At 41.6% G+C, this 23,546-nt stretch overlaps 1 protein-coding gene across 1 annotated transcript; it reads right to left on the bottom strand.

The window, feature by feature from the left end:
- Positions 1 to 912: 912 nt before the first annotated feature.
- LOC113019053 (NLR family CARD domain-containing protein 3-like) lies at positions 913 to 21,829 on the bottom strand. Its single transcript, XM_026162539.1, has 12 exons — positions 21,698 to 21,829; positions 18,613 to 18,750; positions 18,436 to 18,528; positions 17,628 to 17,729; positions 16,524 to 16,602; positions 16,175 to 16,361; positions 14,214 to 16,017; positions 12,755 to 12,928; positions 10,461 to 10,634; positions 8,262 to 8,426; positions 1,668 to 1,714; positions 913 to 1,492 (listed from the first exon to the last, which is right to left on the bottom strand). The coding sequence occupies exons 2-12, from the start codon at positions 18,699 to 18,701 to the stop codon at positions 969 to 971; spliced, it is 3,438 nt and encodes a 1,145-aa protein (XP_026018324.1). The 5' UTR covers positions 18,702 to 18,750; positions 21,698 to 21,829; the 3' UTR covers positions 913 to 968.
- Positions 21,830 to 23,546: the final 1,717 nt, after the last annotated feature.

Raw genomic sequence — 23,546 nt, 5'->3', positions numbered from 1 at the left:
CTCCTACATAAAACCCATCACTACATAGCCAGTCACTAGCCAGTGAATAAGAAACTGACATTTTTCAACAATATGCACCAAATAAATGTAATAAATGTCAAATGTAGCACATTTTCACTTAAAAAAATTAGCAAAGTAGCTGTAATTCCAGGTTTCTAAAGCAAAAAACAAAAAAAGTTAATTTAACAGATCAATTTTCACATTTTAATGTGACCTTTACTTAATTTTCATAAAACAATTTAATTTTCAATTTTTCGCAGTAAAGGGGGCACTATAATGGTTTGGGTGCTTTTTCTTTCAGTGGAACAACGGAGCTTCAGGAGGTGCAGGGGCATCAAACAGCTGCTGGCTATGTCCAGACATTGCAGAGCATCCCTCATGACTGAGAGCCCTCATCTGTGTGGTAACGACTGGGTTTTTCAACAGGACAGCGCTAAAGTACACAATGCCTGCATGACAAGGGACTTCTTCCAGGAGAATAACATCACTCTTTTAGACCAACCTGCATGTTCCCCTGCTTTAAATCTAATTGAGAACCTTTGGGGATAGATGGCAAGGGAAGTTTACAAACATTTCCAGACAGTAGATGCCATTGAAGAGGTTTTTTGGAGGTGACTCAACCAAAGCTGGTGCTGGTCTTTCTTTATTTGAAATTAGGGATTGTCTTGACCTTTTTATATTTTTTGTCTTTGAAGATTCAAAGCAATTTTTCTAACATGAAATACAAAAGGTGCACGATTAAGACAAGACTAGTTTCAAATAATCAATGCAGCAACTGCTGTTTATTAGATAAGCCACATGCATTATGACCCATCTGAAGAGGATTCAATCAGTTTAAAACATCAACTGATTGAATCCGTGAATCTGAAAACGTGTTTCTGAGTGAAAGAGACAGACATGTACAGACTGAACTATCTGTTCAACAGTCAGAGTGTTTCTCTAACAGGAGGACACTCTTTACACTCAACTCAGCACAGACACACCGAGGAAACAGGAGACCAGATACTAAACCCAGAATAAAGAGTTTGAGTGAAAGTGGTGTTGAAGGTGTGGAGGTGGATCAGAGTGTCAGAGGAGACACTGTAGAAGGACAGAGTGCCAGCAGGACAGTCCACATACACTGCTACTCTGTTAGAGACGGAAGAGGAGATGGATGTTTTTCTGTTATTGTGCCAGACAGAGTAACCAAGAACATTAGAGCACCACAGACTCCAGGACTGATCATTGTATCCAAACACACAGTCATCACTGTCTCCTTTCCTTCTGATTCTTCTGTAACTCACTGATATATAAACATTTCCTTTCCACTCGACCTCCCAGTAACAGCGACCAGTCAGACCATTTTTACACAGCAGCTGAGGACGGACATCAAATCTGTCTGGATGATCAGGATATGACCGAACCTTCTCCACACGCATCACCTTCATGTTGTTGTCAGACAGTTTGAGTCTTTTGTTTACTGTGTTTGTGTCGATTGTAAGTTTACAGGAATCTGATGGAGAGAACAAACACAATCCAGTTGCAGTTATTGATCCATCATCTGTTCATTGATTGACACTTTGATGATGACACCTGACATCAGAAATGTGAATGAGTGATGTGACAGTTTGAAGATGGTTGAATGTGTGCTGCTTTGTTTTCATGAATCATATTAAAAACAAACTTACACTTCCTCAGACCTGGTGTCAACCATTGTTCTCCAGCAGGCTCCACCCTGAAAGGAGGAGGGGGGGGTCAGACCAGCACAGTCTCTTTCAGCATGCACACATGGACATTGCATGGCTCTCATACACATACTGTTTTACATTGATAAAGGAACAGTCCAAGAGTTTCACAAATACACTTCAATCCATACGTGGATCAAACTGCTGATGATTTGGACTGATCCTGGATCTGTCAGTACACCACTGTATTGAATGAAATTGATTGATTCAAACTGTGACCTTCATTATCTTTATATTCCTCTTCTGTTTAGCTGGAAAGGACACCTCCCTGCCTTTGCTCTCATTCATGACCTTTAGTATAAAAAACTGTTAATGAGAGTACGGCATCAAGTCAGTCCAACTTCTGACTAAAATAAGCACCAGAGTGTTTTTTTAATCAGTTTCAGCTGCATAGTGTTAATGAAATAAAAAAACTTGGTTGTCATTAATGGTGGTAGGAGTGTAGTAGTAATAGTAATGACACTAATTAGTGTTGGATGTAATGTATTTCAAAGTAACACAGTACTGTCATCATATAACCTTTGTCAGTGACATTAGAATAGGATCAATTAGAAAAGCTCTTTACTGAGATTGTACATGTAAAACTAAATGATGGGTGAGCTCACTCCAAGCGTGCAGGAATCAAATATAAATAGTAGACCGCAGGCATAAACACCAAACTGGACAAATATATAGCACACATTGGGAATCAGTAATGTAACATGTAACTGTACTCAATGCTGTAATTACATTACAGTTGTCTTGACGCAGCGTGGATAGAAAAGAAAAATCAAAAACAGGCACTTTCCTTCCTCCACACTGAGCTACAATCAGATTTTTTTTAGTTCGTGTCCCTCAGGAGGAAAATGCTGCAGTGGTTTATAGTGGAGATATACATTTGATTTTTAATGCACAAAAGTCTGATGATGAAATACACACCACATCCAGGACACAAACAACTGCATTATGCTGCTAACACAACTTTGGCTCAAAATCATATATATATATATATATATATATATATATATATATATATATATATATATATATCCATCCATCTTCATCCGCTTTATCCGAGGCCGGGTCGCGGGGGCAGCAGCCTAAGCAAAGAGGCCCAGACCTCCCTCTCCCCAGCCACCTCCTCCAGCTTATCCGGGGGAATACCAAGGCGTTCCCAGGCCAGCCGAGAGATATAATCTCTCCAGCGTGTCCTGGGTCTGCCCCGGGGCCTCCTCCCGGTGGGACATGCCTGGAACACCTCACCCAGGAGGCGCCCAGGGGGCAGCCTTGTCAGATGCCCGAACCACCTTAGCTGGCTCCTTTCGATGTGGAGCAGCAGCGGCTCTACTCTGAGCCCCTCCCGGATGGCCGAACTTCTCACCCTATCTCTAAGGGAGAGGCCAGCCACCCTTTGGAGGAAGCTCATTTCTGCCGCTTGTATCCGCGATCTCGTTCTTTCGGTCACTACCCACAGCTCGTGGCCATAGGTGAGGGTAGGGACGTAGATCGACCGGTAAATTGAGAGCTTCGCTTTTACACTCAGCTCCCTCTTCACCACGACGGACCGGTGCAGCGTCCACATTACTGCAGCTGCAGCCCCAATCCGTCTGTCGATCTCCGGCTCCCTTCTCCCATCACTCGCGAACAAGACCCCGAGATACTTGAACTCCTCCACTTGGGGCAGGAACTCATATATATATATATATATATATATATATATATATATATATATATATATATATATATATATATAGCCACCAAGGCTGGAGACGGAGCAATACTGGAAGAGCATATGGGAGAAGGACGCAACCCATAACGGCAATGCTCAGTGGCTAGTGGATCTGAGGGCAGACCACAGCGACCTCCCTGAACAGGGTCCAGTAACCATCACAGTGGCAGATATCCAAGAAAGGGTCTCCAGTATGAAGAGTTGGACAGCACCAGGGCCCGACATGGTTCACGCCTACTGGCTGAAGAAGCTGACTGCACTCCACGAGCGTCTGGCAGCACAAATGAACCAGCTGCTAGTTAACGAGAGACACCCGGAATGGCTAACCGAAGGTCGGACGGTCCTGATCCCCAAGGACCCCAAGAAGGGACCGGTCCCCTCCAACTACCGACCAATAACCTGCCTCAGTACTACATGGAAGCTCCTGTCAGGCATCATATCGGCTAAGATGAACAGGCACATGGGTCAATACATGAGCGGGACACAGAAAGGAATTGGCAAGAATACCAGAGGCGCAAAACACCAGCTACTGGTAGACAGAACAGTCAGCCGAGACTGCAAGACCAGACTGACCAACCTGTGCACTGCCTGGATTGATTACAAGAAGGCCTATGACTCAATGCCCCACAGCTGGATACTGGAATGCTAGAATTGTACAAGATCAATGGGACCCTAAGAGCCTTCATCAGGAACTCAATGGGGATGTGGCGTACAACACTAGAGGCCAACTCCAAGCCCATAGCACATCACCATCAAGTGCGGGATCTACCAAGGAGATGCTCTGTCCCACTGCTGTTCTGCATAGGCCTGAACCCCCCTCAGTGAGATCATTAACAAGACTGGCTACGGATACCGACTACGGAACGGAGCCAGTTGTCAGCCACCTCCTGTACATGGATATATACATATACATATATATACATATATATACATATACATATACATACATATACATACATATACATATACATGTGTATATATATATATATATATATATATATATATATATATATATATATATATATATATATACACACATACACTCAACAAAAATATAAACGCAACACCTTTGTTACTGCTCCCATTCCCCATGGGATGGATGTAGAGACCTAAAATTCATTCCAGATACACAATATAACCATCCCTCCCAAACAGTGGTCACAAATCAGTCCAAATGTGTGGTAGTGGGCACATCTGCCATATTGAGATAATCCATCCCACCTCACAGGTGTGCCACATCAGGATGCTGATCTGACATCATGAGTAGTGCACAGGTATACCTCAGACTGCCCACAACAAAAGGCCACCCTGGAATGTGCAGTTTTGTCTCACAGCAAAATGCCACAGATGCCACAAGCAATGAGGGAGCGTGCAATTGGCATGCTGACAGCAGGAATGTCAACCAGATCTGTCGCCCGTCGTCCTCATCGGGGTCTTGACCTGACTCCAGCTCGTCGCCGTAACAGACTTGTGTGGGCAAATGCTCACATTCGATGGCATCTGGCACGTTGGAGAGGTGTGCGCTTCACGGATGAATCGTGGTTCACATTGTTCAGGGCAGATGGCAGCTGAGAATGTCCCAGTTCTTGCATGGCCAGCATACTCACCGGACATGTCACCCATTGAGCATGTTCGGGATGTGCTTGACCGGCGTATACGACAGCGTGTACCAGTTCCCACGAATATCCAACAACCTCGCACAGCCATTGAAGTGGAGTGGACCAACATTCCACAGGCCACAATTGACAATCTGATAGACTCCATGCGACGATGTGTTGCACTGCATGAGGCAAATGGTGGTCACACCAGATACTGACCGGTTCTGGGTCCCCAGACCCCCAATAGCGCAAAAAACTGCACATTCCAGGGTGGCCTTTTGTTGTGGGCAGTCTGAGGTACACCTGTGCACTACTCATGATGTCAGATCAGCATCCTGATGTGGCACACCTGTGAGGTGGGATGGATTATCTCAATATGGCAGATGTGCCCACTACCACACATTTGGACTGATTTGTGACCACTGTTTGGGAGGGATGGTTATATTGTGTATCTGGAATGAATTTTAGGTCTCTACGTCCATCCCATGGGGAATGGGAGCAGTAACAAAGGTGTTGCGTTTATATTTTTGTTGAGTGTATATATAGCTTTCTCCCGTGGTTTTTTCCTTCGCTAACTTTTTTTCTCTTGTAAATAGATTTCCCCGAAGCCTGCCCTCATGTCCCTTGGATTTTTCCCCGTGTGTTGAATTAAATTTGTAAATATACTGTCAGCGGTCTGCACGTGAGTCCGTTCGGTCAGCCACGACAAAAATAAAGGAAGCAATGAAGCACCTTTCCTCAGTATTTGGAGAATTCAAGCAGCTCTTATTGTTTTTTTCATGCTTCCTGTGCTGCTTTGGATTTCGGTTTGATGGACTTGTGTCTTTTGGCCACTAAAGGCTCCTTTTGTCACTTCCTCACCTGCCTTTGCATCTTTTACCTGTCCTCAGTATTATTTTACCTTTCATACAGAGCATTTCAGGGTCAGGCTCCTGTGTACAGGGAGTGCAGAATTATTAGGCAAATGAGTATTTTGTCCACATCATCCTCTTCATGCATGTTGTCTTACTCCAAGCTGTATAGGCTCGAAAGCCTACTACCAATTAAGCATATTAGGTGATGTGCATCTCTGTAATGAGAAGGGGTGTGGTCCAATGACATCAACACCCTATATCAGGTGTGCATAATTATTAGGCAACGTCCTTTCCTTTGGCAAAATGGGTCAAAAGAAGGACTTGACAGGCTCAGAAAAGTCAAAAATAGTGAGATATCTTGCAGAGGGATGCAGCAGTCTCAAAATTGCAAAGCTTCTGAAGCGTGATCATCGAACAATCAAGCGTTTCATTCAAAATAGTCAACAGGGTCGCAAGAAGCGTGTGGATAAACCATGAACTGAGAAAAGTCAAGCGTGCAGCTGCCAAGATGCCACTTGCCACCAGTTTGGCCATATTTCAGAGCTGCAACATCACTGGAGTGCCCAAAAGCACAAGGTGTGCAATACTCAGAGACATGGCCAAGGTAAGAAAGGCTGAAAGACGACCACCACTGAACAAGACACACAAGCTGAAACATCAAGACTGGGCCAAGAAATATCTCAAGACTGGTTTTTCTAAGGTTTTATGGACTGATGAAATGAGAGTGAGTCTTGATGGGCCAGATGGATGGGCCCGTGGCTGGATTGGTAAAGGGCAGAGAGCTCCAGTCCGACTCAGACGCCAGCAAGGTGGAGGTGGAGTACTGGTTTGGGCTGGTATCATCAAAGATGAGCTTGTGGGGCCTTTTCGGGTTGAGGATGGAGTCAAGCTCAACTCCCAGTCCTACTGGCAGTTTCTGGAAGACACCTTCTTCAAGCAGTGGTACAGGAAGAAGTCTGCATCCTTCAAGAAAACATGATTTTCATGCAGGACAATGCTCCATCACACGCGTCCAAGTACTCCACAGCGTGGCTGGCAAGAAAGGGTATAACAGAAGAAAAACTAATGACATGGCCTCCTTGTTCACCTGATCTGAACCCCATTGAGAACCTGTGGTCCATCATCAAATGTGAGATTTACAAGGAGGGAAAACAGTACACCTCTCTGAACAGTGTCTGGGAGACTGTGGTTGCTGCTGCACGCAATGTTGATGGTGAACAGATCCAAACACTGACAGAATCCATGGATGGCAGGCTTTTGAGTGTCCTTGCAAAGAAAGGTGGCTATATTGGTCGCTGATTTGTTTTTGTTTTGTTTTTGAATGTCAGAAATGTATATTTGTGAATGTGGAGATGTTATATTGCTTTCACTGGTAGAAATAAACAATTGAAATGGGTATATATTTGTTTTTTGTTAAGTTGCCTAATAATTATGCACAGTAATAGTCACCTGCACACACAGATATCCCCCTAAAATAGCTAAAACTAAAAACAAACTAAAAACTACTTCCAAAAACATTCAGCTTTGATATTAATGAGTTTTTTGGGTTCATTGAGAACATGGCTGTTGTTCATTAATGACTTTATTCCTCAAAAATACAACTTCCCTAATAATTCTGCACTCCCTGTATGTAGTCCATCTCCACCATCACTCTTCATCTCACTCACTTAGTTCAAACATGACAAATTTACTGTCTGTCGCACAGACCTACCTAAAGGTCATCAAGCTTCTTAGACTGTGCCCCTTTCTCATTTCTCAGTTTGTACATCCTCCACTGCTCTCCTCATATCTTAGCCCCTCCCACCAGAGACGTGAGCAGAGGAGCCAAGGAAAGGACACGAGGAGAGAGGAGTCATGGAAAGAGGTGTCTAACAAAATCCAGAGAAATCCAACAATTTATTTTCACTTATTTAATTCATCCAGTTACTTTAGAGGCTCTTAAATGAAGGATTTTGTTAAGAAAATGTTTTAGTTCCTCACATTTTTATACAATCTTTTTGTTCAACCCACTGAATTAAAGCTGAAAGTTTGAACTTCAACTGCATTTGAGTTTTTTCCTTTAAAATTCACTGTGGTAACCAAAATTACAAAATGTTGTCTCTGTCCAAATATTTATGGACCTAACTGTATGTCTACTTTTAATTAAAATCTCAATATGTGTTATCAGTTATCATTAATGTTTCTGCAAACAGACTCGTTGGAGACCCCCTACATAAAGATCCATGTACTATCCAACTAGACTAGTGTGTCTGTCCCTAAAAATACTCCTCCATGTGTGATTGTTCATGTCTCATCTGCAGGACACAAACAGGAAGTGAGTGAAGGACACAGGAAATGTTTTCAACTCTTCCTCCTCTATCAGACATTCTCTTCATACCTGAGAGTGTCCAGTGGATCCTTCAATCCAGCCGACGGCAGTTTAATTCCCGAGTCTCCTGGATGATTGTAGCTAAGGTCCAGCTCTCTCAGATGGGAGGGGTTGGAGTTCAGAGCTGAGACCAGAGAAGTACAGCCTTCCTCTGTGATCAGACAGCCTGACAGACTGCAGACACACAAAACATGAATCCATCTGTGAACAATGACTTTCTGTTTGTCAGATACAATAACATTATCCATTTACGTCCATTCAGTTTAATTTAACTTTATTTATAAGTGACTGTTTCCGGATAAGGTACCGGACTCCGCAATACAACTACCGGGGTTCTCTGTGCACCGTGCAGACAGGTCACAGGATCTTACTGGTAAAAGCAGAGGCGGTGGTGTGTGTTTCATGATCAACAACAGCTGGTGTGATTATGCGAACGTGCACCCGGTCAAATCCTTCTGCTCACCGGACCTGGAATACCTGATGATTAAGTGCCGGCCATTCTGGCTACCGAGGGAATTCACAGCAGTGATTATTACGGCTGTTTACATTCCCCCACAAGCCGACACTGACCGAGCACTCAGGGAACTGTACAGTGCGATCAGCAGTGAGGAAACTGCACACCCAGAGGCGTTTATCATGACCGGGGACTTTAACAAAGGAAACCTGAAGAAAGTTTCACCAAAACTCCACCAACACATCCATTTCAACACTCATGGAGACCAGCACATGTCCGACTACCAACCTCTGTATATTTTATATACTTTATTTTAAAATTGTTTACTCTATTTTATTAATATCTATTAATTTGTAAAATATGTATACACACACACACACACACACACACACACACACACACACACACACACATATTTAGTATACAAATTCAGTAATATGCATACACTCATATATTGTACATATATTTAGTCATATAATTCTCAGATTTAGCCATTCTTATATTTTGCTTGTTTTATGTTATTGTACTTTGCACACCTCTGTTGCTTGTGAAACTCGCACACAAGAATTTCACTCACATGTACCTGCATATGTGATGTGACAATAAAAGTGATTTGATTTGATTTAACAGTTTAAGGTAACTCCCTACAATATTAGAAAGTCCCAACCATCAGGCAATCGACTGTGAGCAGTGCTTGGTAATGGTGGGAAGGAAGAACTCCCTTTGATAGAAAGATCCTACCAGTGAAAACAGGCTACAGGAGAACCATCTACAATGACTGGCTGCAGGGTGAGGGGGAAGAGAAGAGATGAGCTCAGAGAGACAAGAACAAATCACAAACTAAGAAGAGAGAAGACAAAAGTTAAGAGCATGCAGTAGTGACATATAAAAACATCAGTAGTGAAAAGAGGTGGGCGGAGGAGAAAGAAGAGTATCATGGGAAGTCTTGCAACAGCCTGGGCCTATAGCAGCATAACTCAGGATCACCTGATCCACCTCTAACAATAAGCTTTATCAAAAAGGAAAGTTTGAAGCTGATCTTAAAAGTAGAGAGGGTGTCAGTCTCCTGAATGCAAACTCAGAGGAGAGTGTTCATCTGCACAAGTTTAACTTGTCACAAAAGCAGAATTCCCAGTTAAACATTATTTTGCTAAACATGAAGCTTTTACAGCTTTTCTCAGTGATCAATATATCAGGATGGGGACGGCAGTGACAGCACAGATTTACCAGAATAAAATCTATGATCTCCAGCTTTGTAACTCTGACACTGTGGACAGTGTTGCTGTTAGATTGGAAGTTTCTGGCACTGCAAACATTTACTGTGTCGCACACTGATCAGTTATCAATCATTATTTGACTAGAATCAATCACACTGATGGAAACGTGTGTCACAGGTGGATTTTGGAGATGTCATGACCTTTGACCTTTCTTAAGAGAGTCAGCTGTGGATTATTCATTGTTGTGTCTGATACTTAGAACTGTGAGGAAGAATGGTACACAGTTAATCGGGGTACCCTCTATCTGAATTAGGAAAGGTTGGCAGGCCGCGTGTGGGCCACGCTGAGTATCACTGTTTGAAATGTGAACATTGTTCTGCTACAATCAATGGACTAAACCAGAGAAGAAGTAAACAGACTTTACAATGAAGATCCTCAGTGTGGATCAGTATAATATCAGCCTTGTGTCTGCAGTTTAGTGTCAGCACAACTTTCACATCATATTCATCTCAGCACAACTAAAACATGGTGACTGACCTCAGAGTTTTGAGTCCACATCCTGAACTCTCCAGAAAGCCACACAGCTGTTTCACTCCTGAATCCTGCAGGTTGTTGGAGTTCAGGTCCAGCTCTCTCAGGTGGGAGGGGTTGGACTTCAGTGCTGCTACCAGATAATCACAGCTGATCTCTGACAAACCACAGCTCCCCAATCTGTATAAAGAATGAAAGATGTAAGTTTATTAGACAAAGTGTGTGCTTGAAATCAGTCAGTGTTTCATAATCTTTTCAGAGCTGAAGAAGGTTCAGAATGTAGAAGTTTAGAAAATGGAAACTCCAAACAGCTGAAACCAACAGGAAGCAGCTTAAAAAAAAACACAAGAGAAAAAATCTCTGAATTTTTCACATTAAAGTTGTACATTTATCATAAAAAACATAAAAAAGTCATGTTTTTTCATTCCAGGATCCCCATGTCTTTTAAAGGTGAAGTTGGAAAGAAATGGACATATTTGAAGGCCATCACCTTTTTTCAGTCACATTATTAAAGCAGACAAACTACAAGCTCATTTTCATTCCAACAAGTCATCTTCTGACCTGGACTAACAACACTGGCCTCAACTGTGTTTAATATTTAGGCACGTAGATTATTTATGTGCTTCAGCTCTTCTTAAATTTTACCACCAACACGTTTCAGGAGGAGCAGCTTTTAATTTGAAGGCCAGCTTTCTCTGTTTCCTGTTTTCATTGTTCTTCAGTGCATTAAATTGTGTTACACAAAAATAAGAAAAGCAAAGTTTTCAAGCGTTGAAGAATGAATTCACACGTCAATAAACATTTTCATCAGCACAAGCAGGAAATAGCCCAAAACTGCTATTTCTCATTCTACAATTTCAACAAATGCACATGAATTATACTTCATACACAGACCCACAGTCTCTGATTGCTCTGAAATCTCACTTACAGCTAATGGAAATAAAGAAAAGTCCAGACTGACAGTTTACTGTCCTTGCCCTGAGTTTCCACGTTTTCACCAGCTAGACAGTGAGATAACGATGATTCAATATCCAGACTTATTTTCCTTTCTGTGCTCATTTATTAAAGACCGGCCTCTCACCGTGGCTCTCTCTTTGACCATCGTAAAACTGAAAGCATACGAAATATTGTGTTAGCTAACCAACATTGCAAACTAGCTTGTTACACGCTTATTGCAAGCTAACAAGATAAAATGTTCATCTTAATCATAAAAATGATCATTAAGCAAAACAAAATAAAATTATGATTTTATCATCATTCATACTGACGGACAAATGTCGTCCAAAGCTACAACATTTTAAGGTTCATATGAGCTTAAAACAATAATACTTCAGCATCACGGTGAGCCATCTTGGATTTTTCTTTTTTCTAAAGTAACCAAAAAAATATTACAAAGCAGCCACTAGAGAGAGGGCAGTTTACAAAACCATATAATCCATCTTAATTTTTAAAAGACAGAACCAATGACTGTATAAAAGATGGACAACGCGACACCACCTCCTCCCATTGTGCAAAAATAAAGCCAAAATATCCCACTTGTGGAGGCTGCCATCTTGCATTTTTGGAGCCAGAGTCTGCGCAGTAGTGACTTGAGGTGGAGCGACTGTGTAACACTCCCGCCCACACACCCGCTAGACGTGACCGCAAACACGCCCCCTTACACTTTTTACGTAGCCCGGCTGCTCTAGTTTTTTGCTGGTTTACCGCGTTCCCCTGGCGTTTACTGGCGTTCCCCCAGACAAGCTAGAGGAGGAGGCTGGGGAGAGGGAGGACTGGGCTTCTCTGCTTAGGCTGCTGCCCGCGTGACCCAGCCCCGGATAAGCGGAAGAAGATGGATGGATGGAACAAATAGCCTGCTCATTGGTGTGTCAAACAAAACATGCCACAGAAAACATGAACCAAACAATACTTCTCTTTTACAAAATATGTGACTGTAAAAACTCCTCAGACAGTAATTAAGAACCTCATAAGCCCTCCAAAGATAAATAAAAGGTGAAAGGACTGGTTCTTATATAGCTCTTTTATACTCCATCTGAGCACTCAAAGCACTTTATACAACTCGTTCATTCACCCAATCACACCCATTCACAAAAGAACATTATCTAAGCTGTTTCAGTGCTTCATGCACATTCACACTGCATCGGAGAGCAACATTCTGGATAGTAGCTGACCTGCTCTACCACCTGAGCTACAGCCACCCCGGTCAAAGGTCATTCGCCAATTCTACAAAGCTTGGTTGTTTATTGTTTAATATCATTCAGACCTTAAATGATAAGCAGTGGGAACGTTTGGATTCTGACCTGAGAGTTTCCAGTGTACAATGTGGACTCTGTAGCGCAGCAGACAGAAACTTCACGCCTGAATCTTGCAGGTCATTGTTAGTCAGGTCCAGCTCTTTCAGAAAAGAGGACTTGGAGCTGAGAACTGAGGACAGAGCATCACAGCTTCTCTCTGAGAGGTTACAGCCACTTAGTCTGTAAAAAAAACAAATTAATTAAATCAGTCAAATGAATTTTTAAAATGCCACCATGCAATACAATTACTGGTTGACTAAATAGCTTCATTAAAACACAGCTGTCTTTCTATCAGCACTTACTCCTTGTAAGCTTCACCTCCTCCACCTCGTAATTCAGAGGACATTAACATAAACTATAAATCTAGTATAAACATCATTTCTGAGTCATGTTTGGAAATGTAATCTTCTCTGAACCATTTGCATAGTTTAGAGCCTGATACTGAAATATATCTGTGGACAGCACGGACATTCAAAGCAGCAAAGATCACAGAAGACGACTCTGTTCAATAAATATTACACTCATGCTGTCAAGAAAGACCAAAGGTAGGTAAAACTCTGGTTGTTGCAGCCATCCAGTAAGACATGCTTTGTATTTGCAGTCGTGCTGTAGTTTGTGACACCTGGTGGATGAGTTGTGAAGGATGATGAAAAGAAGATTTAAACCCAGGCCCTGGAGTCACAACTCTAACCTTCAGTACATCGGCCACCTGCTCAGCCAGGTAAGCTATAGCAGCAGTCAGTGTGTGAGTTAATTTGAAGACAATGATGAGAATAGCTATAAGTCAGGGGAAAAAACAAACAACTTATTATAAGAAGAGCAGGTTCAGGGAGGGACAACCATCTGCTCCAACCAGTTTGGGAGTGAGGGGAGAGAGCAGGCCAAAAACAACAAAGAAACAAAAAACACACTGTGGAAGACCGAGGCAGAGTTTAGTAATTAACTCAATTCAACAGTGGTGCATGAACACATGAAAGTGGAGAGAGGTGGGTGAAGAAGTAATGCTCATTACATCCTGGGAAGAGCCCAGAAACCTAAGCTTAAAAGTGCAACTAAAGACGTTTCTGTGGCTACAATGATTCACTGAGTAATTCAAATGCAAATGCTTTGTTTAATGCATGAGCCACCATGCATGTAAAAGTGAGTGTTTCACCAATATTTGTGACCAAAAATAGACCTGCAGTAGAAATGTATCTAAAAGCATGCATGTGAATATAAGGTATTACAACATTTGGCAGTTTTTAAACAAAGACTGATAACACAACAGCAGCACTGATGATCATAGTTTATGGTAGACTCAGCGTTTCGAGTACACAGAGTTCTTGAGCCATCAAAGAGGTTAAAGCTGTATAGGAGTAATCCCAAACTTTAGGATACAAATTCATACAAATACAGAAAGCCTGGTGAAATAAATTACTGACACAGTTGGATGTTTGAAGTAAAACATGAGTACAAATGTACTTACAGAGCTTTGTTGGAGGTTTTGAACACTGGCAGCAGCCTCAGAAGAGCCTCCTCCGAAGCAGAGTATTTCTTCAAGTCAAACACATCCAGATCTTTTTCTGATGACAGTAAGATGAAGACCAGAGCTGACCACTCAGCAGGAGACAGTTCATCTTCGGAGAGACTTCCTGATCTCAGGGACTGTTGGATCTCCTCCACTAGAAAACAATCATTCAGTTCATTCAGACAGTGGAACAGATTGATGCTTTTCTCTGCAGACAGATTCCGATTCTTACTGAGCTTCTTATTGATGTACTGGACTGTTTGTTGATTGGTCTGTGAGCTACTTCCTGTCTGTGTCAGCAGGCCTTGTAGGAGAGTCTGATTGGTCTGCAGTGAAAGACCCAGGAGGAAGCGCAGGAACAAGTCCAGGTGTCCATTTGGACTCTGTAAGGCCTTGTCCACAGCACTCTGGTAGAAGTATTTCTCTGAAGATTCTCCTGTTTCAGATTTCTTGGAGGTTGTTTGTTGGTCTTCCATCAGATTGAGTCCAGAGTTGATGAAGGTCAGATAGACATGAAGAGCAGCCAGAAACTCCTGAACACTCAGATGGATGAAGCAGAACACCTTGTCCTGGTACAGTCCTCTCTCCTCTTTAAAGAGCTGTGTGAACACTCCTGAGTACACTGAGGCTGCTCTGATATCAATGCCACACTCTGTCAGGTCTGATTCATAGAAGATCACGTTTCCTTTCATCAGCTGATCAAAGGCCAGTTTTCCTAGAGACTCCATCATGTTCCTGCTCTCTGGACTCCAGTGTGGATCTGTCTCAGCTCCTCCATCATACTTGACCTTCTTCACTTTGGCCTGAACCACGAGGAAGTGGATGTACATCTCAGTCAGGGTCTTGGGCAGCTGTACTCCCTTTTTGGTATTCAGCACATCCTCCAGAACTGTAGCAGTAATCCAGCAAAAGACTGGGATGTGGCACATGATGTGGAGACTTCGTGATGTCTTGATGTGGGAGATGATCCAGCTGGCCTGCTCCTTATCTCTGAATCTCTTCTTGAAGTACTTCTTCTTCTGTGGGTCAGTGAACCCTCTGACCTCTGTGACCATTTCAACACACCTAGGAGGGATCATATTAGCTGCTGCAGGTCGTGTGGTTATCCAGAGGTGAGCAGAGGGAAGCAGTTTCCCCCTGATGAGGTTTACCAGCAGCACATCTACTGAGGTGGACTTTCTAGGGTCAGTTAGGATTGCAGTTTTGTGGAAGTCCAGAGGAAGTCGACACTCATCCAGACCATCAAAGATGAACACAACCTGGAAGTCTTCAAAGCTGCAGATTCCTGCTTTTTTGGTTTCAGTAAAGAAGTAATGAACAAGTTCCACCAAGCTGAACTTTTCCTCTCTCAGCACATTCAGCTCTCTGAAAGTGAATGGAAATATGAACTGGATGTCCTGGTTGGCTTTGTCTTCAGCCCAGTCGAGGGTGTATTTCTGTGTTAATACAGTTTTCCCAATGCCAGCCACTCCCTTTGTCAGCACTGTTCTGATTGGTTCATCTCTTCCAGGTGAGGCTTTAAAGATGTCTTCTCGTCGGATTGTTTTTTCTGGTCTGTCTGGTTTCCTGGATGCTATTTCAATCTGTCTGACCTCATGTTCATCATTGACCTCTGCAGTCCCTCCCTCTGTGATGTAGAGCTCTGTGTAGATCTGATTCAGAAGGGTTGGGTTTCCTGCTTTAGCGATCCCCTCAAACACACACTGGAACTTCTCCTTCAGAGCAGATTTAAGGTTACGATGACAAACTACAGCTTGAAGTTCTGAATGAGAAGAAATATGTAGAATATCATTTGAAAATGAAAATATACACTTAATTCCAAAAACAATGAATCTTTAAAACACGTTGGTCTTTCTCTTAAGACATTAGTAAATGTTTCATTTATCCAGCAGCTTAAATCTTTAGAGAAATCCTCTTACTGCTCTGCAGACGGTCAGCCAGCTCCTCCTGCTTCATTTTCCTCAGGAACTTCAGTGTGATCTTCACAAATGCCTCTCTGCTGCTGCTCTTTCGACTTACTAAGCACTCTGGGTAATCTGCACTCAGAACCTTCTGGATCTTCTTCAGCTCGTTCTTCACAAAAGTGATGATGTTGTCCTCCAGCAGCTGGAACAGAATACTTTATGAATGAGCCAATCAGACTGAAATCATGGAGCCAAACATCAGATCCATGTTGGACACACTTACAATCCACCGGTCTACAAAGAGCAGCATGGAGAGGACTGTGAACACAATAGATGTAAAAGTAGTTGTTGTACATGTACAGACCATAAATATGGAGTCCAGGTGTGTTTGATGCTGCTGGGCAGACTGACCACTGGGAACCTCTGAGCTCTCCTGGTCCACTCTGTGGAGGAACCATGAAGAATCAGTTCAAGCACAAGATAAAGATCCAGTAGTTTCTGCTCAGGTAACTTCATCTGAATCAAGTTTGTCATGTTTTAAACTCAGATTGTGAAAATATCAGGCATTTTCAGTCTGTTTCATGGACTCTCTTTCATTGCTGATGGATGATGTTGCAGAAGCTCAGACTTCATTAAATTGAACAAATTAACTCAGTGGGAGGTAAAACTGATAAACCATCAACCACCTCTACAAGCAGTTCATTGCTCAAAGACCAGAACATTATCCCAGGTCTGCCCTCCACCACTATAACAACAGCTTTACAAACTGGGTAGATTAGTGTAGGACATGTGAGAAATACCTGCTGTGTCATTTTGTCACAAATCATCTGACACCTCTGAGTTTTTTCTAAAACAAACTTTGTATATTGAATGAATTTGTGAAAGTTTTACCGTCATACTAATAATACAATTGCAATTTGGTTCCTTAGTCATCGATTCATAAGTTCAGGAAAGTAGATGCGTTTTTCAGGGCAACCCCCCACACATTTAATCTCTATTGAAATCACTAAACAAATGTAACGTCTAGTATAAAGGTCACAATCTGAAGATCAAATCAGTTTTTGTTCCCTGTGATTAAGTCTGAGCATCAGTATCCTGGGATTTATCCACTACATCCACACTACTGTTGTTCAGTGTTCTCCTGATGGAGGTCTCATTAACACCACCCAGTATGATCCGGGCTTTAGCTGCTTAGACGTTACCCTGGGTCTCTTTGTGACCTCTCAGACTGTTTAACAGATCAGACACAATGACAGATCAGAGAGAGAGCAGCTCTGTTCTTTAAAGACAAACATGAACCCACTCAGTACACACTTTCCCCACAGATATGAGCATATCTGTCCTGAAACAGTCTGACATTTTTATCTTTTTGTTTCATCGTTTTCTTTGTAAAAATCTGAGGATTTTTCAGCTCGTATTTATCCAGGAAAACGCAAACATCTAAAGGAGCTCATCACAGTTCTCTGACCTCGTTGGTCCAGGTTCATCACTGAAGTATGGAGGTTCATCTTTGGACAGGTCACTCCTCACAGACAGACAGCTGGATCCTGCAGACTGTGACCTCTGACTGCTGCAGGCACAAACATGTTTTATTCAACGATAAATTATCTGATGAAAGTCATTGAAGCAGCTCTGATCACACAGACTGCAGATAATGCAGCTGTTTCCTGTCAGTAACAGTCCTCTTAGATTAGAGTACAGCTTTTTACAGGAAAACAAATGTCCCTGAATGCAACAGTGAGAAACAGTCTGCCTCTGTGGCTGTGATAGCTGCCGTTAGGAGCGTTCATGTGTTTGCAGTTATACGAGGAGATGTACCATCATGGAGATGTTAACAAATCCTCAAATCCTACAGCATCACGTGGCACGCACAAACAACTTCCACTGATCAGAGCGATGTCCTCTTTAAGGTCTGCAAACCTTAGTTTGCTTTCTAGAGCAGTGTATCATCCTCACAGAGCACAGCTGGCATGCTTGTTTGTGTTAGCTTAGCCACTAGGCTAAAGTCAAACTACCCACTGCTAGCAGCTGTTTCCATCATAGTTTAGGATCCAGATGTGTGAGCTCTAAATTTGCACCTGTGATTAAAATAAATAGCTAAAAACAGCCAATTGTGTCCAAATATGTGTTAAAAGCAGATAAAATGACAGTTACACCTGTGCCTGTGTGTCCTTTGAGACACTACTCTCCTACAGAGATGCATTTTAGAAACCAGTAAACATCAAAATCATTTAAATCAGACAAACTGACATCAGTTCATGTTACTGACAGCTCACCTCTCTGCAGCAGACACTTTAAAATCAACGAGACCACCTTTAGACGTGTCACTCCTTAAGGACACAAAGCTGGATGGAGGTCCAGGCTGGTTCCTGTGAATAATGATGGAGCAGTGATGCGAGTGCTGAGCTGTGACATGGAGAATAGTCATGGACAGTTAGAGATGGTCATCTCACCTCTGAGATTTGGTCTGGCTCTCACGTTCCCCACACAGAATGGTTTTAGAGGGAGGGACTCCCTCCTCTCTGTCCTCACACTGATCCATGCTGCTCAATTTACATCCACATCAGCTCACAAACACTTTCTACCTTCACCTGCAGAGAAAACACAAATCATTCATGTGCACATGAACTGAAATCCTCTTTTCCATCATGTGTGCTGTCCAAATATCAACTCCTTCTTTCCTGCTTCATCTCAGTGTCAGTTGAGAGAATGACAAACCCACTATGTGTCAACATTTGATGGATGATGACACAGAAATGTGAAGTGATATTGACCTAAATGTGTCCTAATGATAATGAGAAGCTTTGATGAGTTGTGATTGTGTGAGCTGTTACTAGGATGTTAGCCCAGCCCTGAAATCTTTGCTATTTTCACTTGATAACAGAAGCTGTTATATATATATATATATATATATATATATATATACCTAAATAAATGCAAGCAGGAAGCATGTTTTGATAGTGTTATTTAGCCATCAGAACATCCTACCTAAATAAATGCAAGCAGGAAGCATGTTTTGATAGTGTGTGTTATGCCTTTTGGTCAGAAGTCAATAGTTAATGCATAGTCTGATTAAGTTACATAAGCAAAGTGATAAATAAGTTCAAAGTTAAGAAATATTATAAGTGATTCATGCTAAAAACAGTTAAAATGTCTGGGTTCGAAATTTGCTCAGAGTGAATCATCGTTATCACAAGTGATCTTGTATTGTATGTGCGGAAACGGGAGCGAGGGAGCGCTCTGATCATTAACATATCTTTGACGTATTTTCTCCGTTAATGCCGTGAAAAGTGCTTCGGCAGTATTAAAAGAGTGAACGAGTTCATGTGCACGCTAAGAGTGCCCTACACGCTTGTACCTTGGGAAACGTTCGTCTTTGTGAGTATTAATATGTTCAGAGATAACTTTTATATGTGTTTACCTGGAGTGAACTGCGATGCTAATGTAACGCACGTGTTAAGCTAGGCTAAGTTTGTCATTAAGATGTGTATTAGCTAGCAATTTATTTTCATTTTCTGTATATTTCAGTTACAAATAAGAAATAGCAAGGAGAAACCTTGAGAGAGGAAAGGCTTTAAAGGATCTTCATTAAAAGCAAGAAAAGCAAGCCTTGTGTGGAAGATCTCCTCTATTTTGTTCGCTAGCTGTCTAGCTTCACATGGTCACGTGTCGTGAGGGCAGCGTAGTGTGATTTGGCCATTTGAACGTCCTACCTAAATAAATGCAAGAAATTGATCAGTGTTGTCTTTGCTTACTTACTGTTTTTAGTGTTAACAATCCACATTGCAGGCACTGCATCTTTCAACATGTTTGTGGGTAGATTTGGATGTACCAGGTGTAAGTGCAGCCACTCAGCCTTTACTCGATGTGATCATAGCAGCAGGTGCAGATGTGTGTCACAAGTTAATCTAGTAGTAGGCTATGGTACTTGGCCACAGGTGGCAGCAGTGGACTGACCTGCATTGGAGACTGGTCCAGCTTGTATGTGGTAGTCAGTAGATGGGCTCCAAATTGAGGATTATATGCAAGTTTTGGAGACTGTTTATTACTGATCACTGTGTAACTGTGGATCATTATTAGATTGACCACACTTATACAGATTGTATATAACAACTAACTCTAAAATGTTCATTTGCAGAGAAAAGACACACGCAGACTATGCTAACGACATGTGATGTTACAACACCGGTGAAATATTAGTGTCATATATTTGTTCACGACATTTTTCTTATGGGCAAAAGTATTGATATCATGATGAACAAGGGTGGTGATTCTTATGACTTTGTGTATATAATTTGCTATTTTGTACAAATGTAGGCTGATAATACATACATGATATCATTTCATTCATTTCAAAGGTTTATTTGCATGACGCATAAACAGACACAATTGAAAGGTACAAATGTATTGTGCATGAAACGAATTCAAACGTGCTGCAGATGTGTGTCACAAGTTGATCTGGCTGTAGGCTGTGGCACTTGGTTCACTCGAGTCCATGTTAGTGCACAAAGTAAACTGCACGCTTTAGTAATAAAACGTGCGAGAGGAACGATAACGACGACAAGAGTCTCCCGATCGTTTACTCTTGCTGTCCTGTGAACAACAACGGCGTGGTGTTAATTTTTTGCTGTTTTCGCGATCGCGTCGCGCATGAGGATATCACCAGGTAAACTTGCCACATTTTTAAACATTTTGTTGTTCAACAGCATCAACACTGACGGAGTGTGTTTGAGATAACCTCACAAGTGTCACAGATGACACATTTGGCGTTTTTTTTTTTTTTTTTTTTTTTTTTTTTGCCGGTTTGTCGGTAGCAGCTACTGAAACGCAAGTCTGCCATACATCTGTTCGACCAACGCCAGTTGATCTAAACGCCAGTTGATCTAAACGCCAGTTGATCTAAACGCCAGTAGATCTGGAACACCAGCAGCTTTACAGCTGTGGCTCCAGCAAACATCAGCTGATACTAGAAAGTAATATTAAATAAATGCTAACAACAGCTGATCAAGCTTAAACGTGTTGTTCTTGTTTAGCGTGACATCCACTGGTTTCCTTTTTCTGGCGCAGAGAGAAAAGCCGATCAGCTGATCATTGATCAGTTTCATGATTGAATTAGCAACTTTCTACCTTAAGTAGTGATAGGGAGAAATCACGTTCCTTTTCACCTCAACTTTAAAGTTCAACCTTCCCGGCTGTAATTGGTCCAGTCCCGAGTCGATGGCCAATCCACCACCATTCATTTATACCGTTAAAAAAAAGAAAAGAAATAAAACCCCATCTGCCCATAAAATCGAAAAATCACAAGTGGCCCGGTATGCCCGATGGCCAGTCCAGCCCTGCACAGCTGATGTTAGCCAGAAAAACATTACACACCGACTTTAAAGGAGAGACCGGAAATAAAAACACACAGAGTTAGTTGTGTGAATAAATCAGACATGAGCTGAAGAAACAGTAAAGTTCCTAAAGACAAACTGTTAAAGGAGGAAACAAAGCACACTTACAGTTTCTTCAAACACACCAACAACAAGCTCCACTTACTTCCTCATTGTTCAGCTGCTTCCTGGAAAGCCAGTAGTGATGTGTCAGTCTCGAACGAAAGTGAATGACGCAAGCCCCGTCTCCTTATTGGCAGCCGTGTTTTGTGTTTGTTTTTCTTTCTCTCACCCTCTGTCTCACACTTTTTTTTTCCGCTTCACTCCGCATGCGAGGCTTGTGCTTTGCGCTGGGTCAGGGGGGAGGGGCGGTAGCTACACTGGCAGTAGCACCGGTGTCCTGGGAATCCATCCGACCTGTTGTTTCTGCGCTTGCGCGCAACACAAATTTCAGTGGCAAATTGTCCTACCTTTGTGAATATTACCTAGAAAAATTCTCTGACCGGTAAAATTAACTGCCAAACCAACCTAGTTCAAAAAAGAATGACTTCATATAGGGAAAAATATATATCACATGTGCAGGACACCTTAAACTAGTTTTTTAATTAAGCAGGAAGGGAGAACAAAATCGGGGCTGTATCAAGACACGAGGACTAAACCCCAATTCAACCAGACCCAGAACTGATCCGGAATTAAAACAGGACTACAACAGTTCAAAATCAGGACTAAGGATTTAACCAAGACAGAACCAGAATCAGAACTAGATGATAGTAGCACTAAAAATCATCATAGACCTGCACTACACTTATTGTTTTAATTCTACCAAAGTCCACTATTTAGACTGAGAAAAGTTTATATAATTATTTAGCCTCGTTGTGCAAACAAGCCTGCAGAACTTAATAAATGTAGAATTTGAAAAATAACAAACCTAAAAAGAAACACTAGGTACGAGATACAGGACCTATGATACGCTGATACTTTTCGTAAACAACCATTTGACTAACATGTGTGTCTCACCTGCTCTTGTTCATCTCTGTTCTGTCCTCATTCTCTCTCTCTCCCTCTCTGTTCCTCTCTCTCCCTCTTTGTGCTGACAATCATCAAATATACAGTTGAAACCAGATATTTATAAACTCTTCAGATCAAAACACAAACACTTTTTTAATTGCAACATCAAATCAGACTAAATGTTTATTTTTTTAGATTGATAAATATAAAAAAACATATTTGTTAACTTTAAGAGTAAAGAGAGAAACTATCTGTATTTCTTAATTGTAAATGGCACCAAATTGTATTCAAAATCGAGCCACATGGACTCTACTAACCAATCAGAAGCTTCTTCAGCTCAGAATGGAATCGTCTGCAGTTTTCTTATTAATTAACAATAAACTTAGTGTACATGTACTCCTAAATTTGATGAAAGTGATAAAAAATAGACAGCTCTGTCTCTCTTTATTCTGACATTCAGCTAATTCAAAAGATATTTCAATATTTATTTATCCAGAACAAAACAAGTTTACTTTAAATTGATGTTGTACAGTAAAAAATGTTGTTGTGTTTTCCATAAAGTGTATGTAAATATCTGGTTTAAATTGTGAATATCCTGCTGTGTATTGAAGTTCCTCTCGTTTTGCATAGAAATATACTGAACAACATACAAAGCACAATATATAAAATACTACCAGAGTTTTTTCTTTGAAAGATGCCCCTTATGTCCATTCTTGTATATCAGTGCATTACTGAAACCGATTTATTTAGCCGTGGAGGGAAACAACTGAAAATATGAAATAAACACACATGTAAGCTAAGACTCTCTAAACAAAAAACAGCATTGTTGTTGTTCGGCTTTTCATTTCGCCATTTGTTGATTCACTCGAAGAGCAAGTAACGTAATATGGGTCAAGTGATCAGTTTGATATCAATCTTTCGTGATACACCGTCATATTTACATTATTTGCACAGTACGAATGATTTGCTTTGGTACCTGGTCAAACTTCAGTTCTCCTCTGTCTTCC

The sequence above is a fragment of the Astatotilapia calliptera genome, chromosome 3, assembly GCF_900246225.1.
Source record: "Astatotilapia calliptera chromosome 3, fAstCal1.2, whole genome shotgun sequence".
Classification (NCBI taxonomy): domain Eukaryota; kingdom Metazoa; phylum Chordata; class Actinopteri; order Cichliformes; family Cichlidae; genus Astatotilapia; species Astatotilapia calliptera.
This window is presented reverse-complemented; position numbering and strand designations above follow the sequence as displayed.

What these genes read in the sequence shown, in the direction of transcription:
- LOC113019053 (XM_026162539.1), bottom strand. Translation starts at nt 18,701, where the DNA reads ATGGATCAGTGTGAGGACAGAGAGGAGGGAGTCCCTCCCTCTAAAACC. An exon ending in AAAGTGTCTGCTGCAGAGAG is followed by an intron (nt 17,730 to 18,435) that starts GTGAGCTGTCAG and finishes TTGTGCCTGCAG; the next exon opens with CAGTCAGAGGTCACAGTCTG. An exon ending in GGCTGACCGTCTGCAGAGCA is followed by an intron (nt 16,018 to 16,174) that starts GTAAGAGGATTT and finishes CTTCTCATTCAG; the next exon opens with AACTTCAAGCTGTAGTTTGT.